The sequence below is a fragment of the Palaemon carinicauda genome, chromosome 38 (genome assembly GCF_036898095.1).
Source record: "Palaemon carinicauda isolate YSFRI2023 chromosome 38, ASM3689809v2, whole genome shotgun sequence".
Lineage (NCBI taxonomy): Eukaryota > Metazoa > Arthropoda > Malacostraca > Decapoda > Palaemonidae > Palaemon > Palaemon carinicauda.
The window spans coordinates 36,922,891-36,932,890 of NC_090762.1; the positions used below are offsets into that span (position 1 = coordinate 36,922,891).

Consider the following 10,000-nt stretch of genomic DNA (forward strand, 5'->3'; position numbering starts at 1 on the left):
TGCACTTCTTTTATTGCAGTTTTTGTCGAGTAAACAACTGAAAAATTTATGTATTTATGACGTGCGCTTTCTCTCTCTCTCTCTCTCTCTCTCTCTCTCTCTCTCTCTCTCTCTCTTTTCCCCACACCTTTATGTGCTTTTGTGCCGAGAATCTTCGTTTGCTGGTGGAAGGTTTTCTTCTATATAATTATTATTATTATTATTATTATTATTATTATTATTATTATTATTATTATTATTATTATTATTATTATTATTATTATTATTATTATTACTGGACAGGCAACCTAATTTACATTGGTTTGCTATAAGCGATAAGACAAAAATCTCCCACCATCATCAATCCGCAGTGGCCAACGTGGCGATGAAAACTGCCCGAACCCTAGACATGAATAAAGACATGTCTGAGGCCTTTGTCCTGCATTTGTTGTTTTTATGATCGCCATAAGCAGCCAGTTTCCTTTGTATATTGTAATTGTTAATAGAAATATCTCTCTCTCTCTCTCTCTCTCTCTCTCTCTCTCTCTCTCTCTCTCTCTCTCTCTCTCTCTCTCTCTCGGAGGCCCCAGACATGAATATAGACATGTCTGAGGGCTTTTGTCCTGCAGTGGATTGAAGGCGGCTGCATTTGTTCATGTGATTGGGCATAAGCAGAATTCTCTCTCTCTCTCTCTCTCTCTCTCTCTCTCTCTCTCTCTCTCTCTCTCTCTCTCGAGGCCTTCCCCTTCATCCGCTGCTGCAAATTGTATGTGACCCTTGCCAGGTATCGACATTCCTTTATCGATAATGTATGTCCATGGCTAACTTAAAAGGGGAATATGCTGACCGGTTGGAGACAGCTTTTGCAATTATTCGTTCAATCTGCAATTGTTATTTTATGTTGAAAACTTCTTTTAATTTTTATTCTTCCAAATGCCTTTTCGTTGTTATTCATTTAGTTTTTTTGTTATTCTTTCGAAAGTTTCATTATTGGTTACCTGCTATTATTATTATTATTATTATTATTATTATTATTATTATTATTATTATTATTATTATTATTAGCTAATCTACAATCCTTATTGGAAAACCAAGATGCTCTTAGCGCAAAGATTCCATAGGGGAAAATAGCCAAGTGAGGAAAAGTAATAAGGTAATAGATAAGCCATATGAATTGAATTGAACAATTAAAATGGAACAAATTAAAACAGTAACCACAGTAAAATAGAGCTTTAATATAACCCATAAAAAGAGACATGTCAATCTATTCAACATAAAAAAATCTCTGTAAGTTTGAACTTACGAAATTCAAGATGAATCTTTTTGCTATCTCTAAGTGTGAACTTACGAAATTCAAGAAGAATCTTTTTGCTATCTCTAAGTGTGAACTTACGAAATTCAAGAAGAATCTTTTTGCTATCTCTAAGTGTGAACTTACGAAATTCAAGATGAATCTTTTTGCTATCTCTAAGTGTGAACTTTTGAAAATTAAGATGAATCTTTTTGCTAGTTTATTTTGAGGTATGCATGATCCTATGTACATTAACATATATAATTTTTTTTATTTAATGTGGGTGGTAAGGAAAACATGAAATGAGAGCAAACTCATACTTGTTTTGAGAATTCGACTTAAGTTTGTTTTTTTCATTTGACTGGTTATATTTATGTTTGTTGATGTGTGTATTATTATTATTATTATTATTATTATTATTATTATTATTATTATTATTATTATTAGTCAGCCACAACCCTTGTTGGAAAAGCAAGATGCTACAAGCCCAAGGGCTCTTACAGTGTAAAATAGCTCAGCGAGGAAAAGAAATTAGGAAATAAACAAACGATATAAGAAGTAATGAAAAATTAAAATAAGATATTAAAAAAAAAACATTAACATTAAAACATATTTTTATATGTAAACTATAAAAGGACTTATGACAGCCTGCTCAACATAAAAACATTAGCTGCAAGTTTGAACTGTTGAAGTTCTACTGATTCAACTACCCGATTAAGAAGATCATTCCACAACTTGGTCACAGCTGGAATAAAACTTCTAGAATACTGTGTAGTATTGAGCCTCATGATGAAGAAGGCCTGGCTAATAAACATCTCGGTTTGGTAGCGGGAAATCACACATAAAAAAATTATTCATCCCTTCCACTTACCTAATACACACTCTCTCTCTCTCTCTCTCTCTCTCTCTCTCTCTCTCTCTCTCTCTCTCTCTCTCTCTCTCTCTCTTGGACTGGTAGCACTATGCCTAGATCTCGACACTGGCTAAGGTCTCATGCTTCAAAAATTGTATTGAGATGTGTATATATCGTTTTAACGCCAACCGATATTTTCAAAGACTATATTGTAAATAATTTATTATGAAACATGAGTACCCGAGACGTCAAAAATATTTAGATAGATACACACACACACACACACACACACACACACACACACACACACAACCCTTCTCACCCCTTCCTCCTTTCCTAACTACAGCATGGCTACTCTATTTCCATTTTGAGCTTGACAGGATATATATATATATATATATATATATATATATATATATATATATATATATATATATATATATATATATATATATAAGCAGGCACTTGTTCCTTATTTCATAGGATCAGATAATGCAAGTTTAATGTATATATTGGTTCTTCAAAAAATAAATCTCTCCTTGCTTTCAATTTTCCATTGATTTATTTTTTATTATTGTGGAAAAGGTCTACGTGTTTTTAATCCCTTCTTCAACTTATTCAATTTTCCCCCCATTCTTCCTACGTTTTCTTAATCCTTTGTCTAACGAAAGGAAGGCGCACAATCACGTCATGGTGACCTTATGGTACAAAGACACACTGAATGGATTATTAATTCGCATAAATTATTTAGTTTTCCTCTTTAAATTCGCTAAGTTTCCATGGCCGTCTTTCTTTCTAATACTAAGTGAAATGTTTGATAGTTATTTTACACGCTATCATCATACGAACAGTATTTTTTAAAATCGGAGAGAGAGAGAGAGAGAGAGAGAGAGAGAGAGAGAGAGAGAGAGAGAGAGAGAGAGAGAGAGAGAGAGAGAGAGAGAGAGAGAGAGTTATAATGTTTGATCCTTGATACATAAGAATACAATAACGTTGAAGGATTTTTAACAAGAAGTTTTTTCACATACATACATACATATACACTGTATACACACACACTCATATATATATATATATATATATATATATATATATATATATATATATATATATATATATATATATATATACCAAGTCTTCGGGACACCAGACAGCTTGTGATTTTGATAGATATTTAAATAACAGGATTTTGTAATTTTTACAGCTGTGCAATGTTTGTTTACGTTTGGTTGATTGTGAATCTTTCTTCTTTTTACCTTCTCTGTGGCTTCTTTTTTATGTAACTTCATTTTATTCTGATGTTAACCTTCCTGTTTGAAGACCCTTGAACGTTACTGTATTCTTACCTAACGGTATTAAGGAACAAAGATAACTCAACTCTCTCTCTCTCTCTCTCTCTCTCTCTCTCTCTCTCTCTCTCTCTCTCTCTCTCTCTCTAAGTCCACGTCATTATTGCTTTTGTTGAGTAGTCGTCACGATGAAGCATGATCGGCCACAAGGGCCCTTTTAATCTTCTCAAGTTCTGACTTTGGACCGCGCATTCCAAGTCCCCCTCTCCCCCCTTACCCAAGCGCCCCCTCCGGCCTCACATACTGTCCAACCTCCCCTTCGGCTCCCCCGCTCCGCTCTCCCTTTCTCTCACTCTCTCACTCTCTCCAGATCGCGGACTCGTAAAATAAACTTTCACCAACTTCGGCGGAGGGGGCGTGTTATTGGCGCCGGCGCCAGGAGGTGAGTCGAACTTGCTGGCTTGTGTGCGTTTGTCAGTTTCGAAGTGTGGTCCGCCTTGCCCACACGCCCAAACCTGCCGCTCTCACTCTCTCAATTTTTTTTTATCTGGAAATCTTTTTATTATCTCCTCTCACATCCCACAATGCCCCTTATCCCTCTGGCTATCTACCCACACCATTAAGGGCACAAGTAAAGAAGAGAAATATAAAAGAGATATAATTTCGGACGAGACCTTTATTGGATGCATACTCCCTTTGTTTACATTTTGCGGGGGCGAAAGCGGATTAATTCTCACCCTGGAAAGTGAAGAAAGTTTGGTGAAACTTGTTTTGCTTGTGACTCGCAAAATCTCGAATAGAGATAACTGCATATCTTCGTAAACTGCATTTCTTCGTGTGGAATTCGATTCGACGTACGAGTTGTGTTTGTGTAAGGTACATGTTGTTATTGTGTAAGTAAGTTTACCTTTTTCTCAATTGTGATTTACACGAAGAAAGAAAATGGTGAGACGAGACAGTTGAATCGGTTTGTGATTGATTGGAATTGTCAGGATATACTCAATCGTTATTTCTTGATCATTTAATCCTGACGTTCCTTTGCAGTGGTTAAGTGTTTCTGTCACTAATTTTGAAAAGATATTCCTTATATCCATGTGAGTTAAGAATGTGCAAGTGAAGAATATGGTTGTGACGAATTAGAAAAGTCTAAAATTATTTAGCATAAGCCTTTAGAAGGAGTTCTAAATCTAAATTACCATTGTCCTGTTTTAAAACTTCGTAAGCGGAAGTTCATTTTCTAAAACTTAAGAAGTGAAACTTCATTTCTAAAACTTCGTACATCAGGAACCTGAGAAGTTCTCTTCGCAACGCCGTTAAAACATTTTCTTGCAGTTTGTTAAGTCCCCGAAAATCCTCCAAAATTGCCATGGGACTTCATTAGGCTTAAATGACTTCAACCCAACACGCCCTCTTTCTCCGACAAAGACGAGTTCTGTTGGCCGTTTGCGTTTAATGGGGATATCAAGAAGTGATAAGGGCGCTTTTTGTTTGCTATGAGGCTAGTCGGGGGTAGCGCCAAGTATGACCGTGATGGGGAGGTCGTGGCAGAGACACTGCTAGACAGAGATGTTAGCCAGAGGTTTTTGCTAAGGAAAAATGTCGGGGAAATGTTACTGAAAGGTGCGGGCGATGTTAGTGATGTTAGCATAACACCCAAGAGGAAAAATGTTAAAGAACCCCGACTGAATAAAGTTAATAACCACACCACCGCTGAGCTCTCTGATCTGAATAACTTGTCCAGAACATGTACGAGTGATGTCGGGACCCGGAGACAAGGGGTAAGGTCGTCCTTTTCCATAAAAGTGGCCAAAAATCACCATCCCCAGATTTCCTCTGAGAGTAAAGGAAATTTGCCGGATGTTGAGGTAGATCACCGCGTTGGCCGTGTTATAAACAGAGACCCTCGCCTGAGAGACAAGAGAAGCGACGGTGTTGCTAAGGGTGAAAGGGCAGAGGAGAAAACCAAGACCCCGACCAACACCATCGTGGAATGCAGTAACGAAAAACGCCTCATGAAAACCGTGGCCGCGAGAGTCTTTGCCTCCAGATCCTTTCGAAACAAGGAAGATGAGGAGGAGGAGGAGAATGAAGGGGATGGCCTCCTCAAGAAGAAGCAGAAGAAGAAGAAGAAGGTAAAGGAGAGAAGTTTTCTGAGGCACAAGGAGCGCTGCTCCCAGAAGTCTCATGGCAAAGACCACCTTCCCGCCGAGGCGCAGAATGATCACCAGCCCAGGTCATGTTCGGAGGGGAGCCGCCCTTCTGGCCAGGTCACAGAAAGGCGGAGAGGTGAGTGGCTTCTATTTAGAAGAATGAATGAACGGGGAGAAGCGTTTTATGGCAGGTGAAGGGCTTTTACGGCTGGTAACTCAATAATATGATTTTTTTTTTATTTCCTTGCCAGATTTGCTGTTGATGTCGGAAAATGTTTTGCAAGATATTCTCGTTTGTTTTATATACTTTCTATTTGTTTTCTTATTCCTTCGTTTGTTTTTTTCATTTTAAGGGATTTATGATTATTATAATCATTATTATTATTGTTATTATTATTATTATAATTATCATTATTATTAATCTTAAATAGAGGTGTTTTAACACTTAGAAATTACGAAGAAGGCATATATAAAGCTAAAAAGTCTTTAAGTGATATACTATTATTATTATTATTATTATTATTATTATTATTATTATTACTAGTATTGTTTTTATTATTATTATTACTATTATTATTATTATTATTATTATTATTATTATTATTATTATTATTAATCTTAAATAGAGGCCTTTTAACAATTTGGAATTACGAAGCAAGTATATATAAAGCTACACAGTTTTCTTTTACGTACTTAAAAAGAATTAATAATAATCTCAAGGAGTCCGGAACCTTCCATAAGTTATCGATTGAAGGGAGAGCTTCTTCCAGCAACCAGAACGTTTGAGTTATTAAACTGAACTGAATTATATTGCGCCTTATGGAATAATTAGAGTGAAACCATCCGCTCCGGGGGAGAGAATGTGGTTTCATCTCCTGCGCTGGTGGAGGCCGGGTCAAGAGGTCACCAGAGGTCAAAACTATGGAGGAACTATATGCCAAAAAAAAAAAAAAAAAAAAAAGTAATACCGTTATTAACACCATCATCATCATCATCATTATTATCTGTAACTAGTTCACTATAGGGCAAAGGCCTCAAACATGTCCTTTCATATATGGATAATTTCCTAAGGTTAATATTCTTTTTACATTTTAATTCAGTTATCGATTTGTAAATGAAAATACGTTACCATGTACTTTTAATTAGGGTAACTAATTAATTAGTTGTAGTGTATAATGTATAATTAATGCCAATGATAAATTTATCTTTTATTTGGTTTAATAGATATTGATATATCTACTAGAAGCTTTTAGTGGCATATATTATTTTATATATGACGTGGTCGTTTGTCTATACACCGTGTATGCATCTGTGTGTGTGTATTTGTGTATGTGTGTGTATGGGCGGGGTTGAATTAAGACTGAAGTGGGTGTAGGCTCGTTCCAGCCTTATAATAACGAACAATAAAATTGACAACGGTGTTTCACGCTTGTGAAGAGTCGAATGATGTTGGTTTTCTTGTAATAGGGCTGGTTGATTAAAAAAACGTGACTGAGAGAGAGAGAGAGAGAGAGAGAGAGAGAGAGAGAGAGAGAGAGAGAGAGAGAGAGAGAGAGAGAGAGAGAGAGATTGGAAATACTTAGCATTATAATTACTAGTGGAAATATTCCATTGTCTTTATGATTATGATAATGTAAAATTTCGGATATGTTTAATATTATTAAGATAATAACAATGATATTTTTAATGTTCTCTATCGCTAGTATTATTCTTAACAACAATAGAAAAAAAGATGATAACGCTAACTTCCATTTTACCAAACGCGGTTTAAAGGCTGCTCATGAATGGCAAAGGCAAGGGACCTTGACAATGCCTTAGGTAGCAGGACAATGCTCTAGAGATAGACTGTATAACCATGTGATCAAGTGTCCAAGCTAGGGCCGAGAGGGGCCAGACAATGGCTGCTGATGGGAAGACTAACAAGCTTCCTTTCCCAAACAAGGCATCCTTCATGAGAAATAGGGGTTGTAGTGGCCGCTGCGGTAACGTCCCTGACTGGTGAACGCCAGACTAGGGTTCGAGTCCCTCTCCAACTCGTTAGTTTCTTTGGTCGCTGCAACTTCACCATTCTTGTGAGCTAAGGATGGTGGGCGGGGTTTGGGGGAGCCTAAGGGTCTACCTGCTGAGTCATCAGCACCCATTGCCTGGCCTTCCTTGGTCCTAGCTTGGGTGGAAAGGGGGCTTTGATGCTGATCATATTAAATATGGTCAGTCTCTAGGCCATTGTCCTGCTTGATAAGGCAATGTCACTATCCCTTGCCTCTGCATCAGCATTCTCGACAATAAAGATTTGCTCGCTGAATGCAATGTCAGTCTAACTGCATTTAATAGAGATGTGAAGAAAAGCTGTACTAGTCAGGGTCACCCATACTAGGTTTGTTTGCTGTGAGCGATCATTTTAAAGTCACCCACCATCACCAATCCGCAGTGACCAGCTTGGTGATGAGTAAGAACATGTCTGGGGCCTTTGTCCTGCAGTGGATTATCCACGGCTTCATTTGCTGTTATTGTAAAGAGAATGTTTATATAAAGTCGGTATATCGTCCAAGTTCGAAGAATTTATGAGAAGATAAATTGAGTTTTTTTTTTTTTTTATTTTCAGAAAACAAATTGAACCGATTTTTTTTCCAAGCCACATAAGTATATTTATTACATTCATTTTTTTATCTTGAGAAATGCTGTTATTATTATTATTATTATTATTATTATTATTATTATTATTATTATTATTACTAGCCAAGCTAAAAGCCTAGTTGGAAAAGCAAGATGCTATAAGCCCAAAGACTCCAATAGGGAAAAATAGCCTAGTGAGGAAATGAAATAAGGAAATAAATAAATGATGAGAACAAATTAACAATAAATCATTCTAAAAACAGTAACAACGTTAATATTGGCATTCGGAAACTGGCTTTATAGCAGCTGTGGCCTTTGAGTAAATGGCCATAAATCTTTGCAAAGGAGATGTCGCTATTATTGCTGGTCACATTTATGTCAGTTTCTGTTGCGGTTACAAAATTGAGAAATAACGAGAACTTTCATTGGTACTTTGAACTGTGTGTTGGCCGGCTCTCGCATCTTAGCCCCTGTTATATAAACACTTTTATTTTTCGTCAGTCTTATTGTTTGTTTACTTTATTTTTCTTGGTTTTTAAGCTGATAGGGAAGATGTCTGAAAGGAGAGAAAGGACATTTAGCTAACTAACCATGATAGGGAAGAGTTTGGAATGTTAAATGTTAGCAAGAATAGTGTGAAGTGTGGTATAACCATAATTATATATATACCTGTATATATATCTATATATATATATATATATATATATATATATATATATATATATATATAATTGTGGTTATACTACACTATATATACAGTAGTATATATATATATATATATATATATATATATATATATATATATATATATATATATATATATATATATATATATACAGAGGATAATTTTTTGTTATAAAATGAAGAATAATTTCTTATTTTTCTTTTACTTTTTGTATTCTGGTATTTTTACTGGCGTGATATTAATCAGATGCAGAAGTTAATCCTCGTAGATCTTTTATTTTGGTGATCGCTCATTGATTTCAACACACCTTTTTTCCAACTATGTTTATAGTGTCAATCTTCTGTTATTTTACTCTTAAGTTCTCCACATTTCTTTCATGATTATGAATTGTTTGTTAAAAGAGGCCTTTTTATGACAGGGGCCTCTACCCTCAATGTTCCAAGATGAGACGAGACTACAGGATCCCTCGGTAAAGTTGTAATTACTGAGAAAATTCTCCGCATACTTCTTCTTCCACTTTGTAAATGACAAACATTCTTTTGGGACACGATCGGAACGCGGAACACAGATGTTATGGGGTATCCCATGTGATATATATATATATATATATATATATATATATATATATATATATATTTATATATATATACACACATATATATATTATTATTATTATTATTATTATTACTTACTAAGCTACAACCCTAGTTGGAAAAGCAGTATGCTATAAGCCCAGGGGCTCCAACAGGGAAAATAGCTCAGTGCGGAAAGGAAAAAAGGAAAATAAAATATTATAAGAAGAGTAACAACAATAAATATCTCCTATATAAACTATAAAAACTTTAACAAAACAAGAGGAAGAGAAATAAGATAGGAGAGTGTGCTCGAGTGTACCCTCAAGCAAGAGAACTCTAACCCAAGACAGTGAAAGGCCATGGTACAGAGGCTATGGCACTACCCAAGACTAGAGAACAGTGGTTTGATTTTGGAGTGACCTTCTCCTAGAAGAGCTGCTTACCATAGCTAAAGAGTCTCTTCTACCCTTACCAAGAGGAAAGTGGCACTGAACAATTACAGTGCAGTAACCCCTTGGGTGATGAAGAATTGTTTGGTAATCTGTGTTGTCAGGTGTATGAGGAT

The 10,000-nt window shown here is 35.8% G+C and overlaps 2 protein-coding genes across 7 annotated transcripts in view; one reads left to right on the forward strand and one right to left on the reverse strand.

The window, feature by feature from the left end:
• Positions 1-10,000, reverse strand: part of LOC137630549 (tyrosine-protein kinase ABL1-like) — a 332,860-nt gene that overhangs the window by 56,669 nt on the left and 266,191 nt on the right. The gene's annotated exons all lie outside the window — the stretch shown is intronic.
• The window catches only part of LOC137630548 (tyrosine-protein kinase Abl-like), an 86,918-nt gene continuing 81,500 nt past the window's right edge, over positions 4,583-10,000 (forward strand). Inside the window, exon 1 of one of the 3 annotated variants that reach the window (XM_068362063.1) lies at positions 4,583-5,698. In XM_068362063.1, coding sequence (XP_068218164.1) covers positions 4,906-5,698 — 793 coding nt within the window. In that variant the 5' untranslated portion in view covers positions 4,583-4,905. The remainder of the gene's footprint in view (positions 5,699-10,000) is intronic. The other 2 variants (XM_068362064.1, XM_068362065.1) reach the window with 2 other exon arrangements.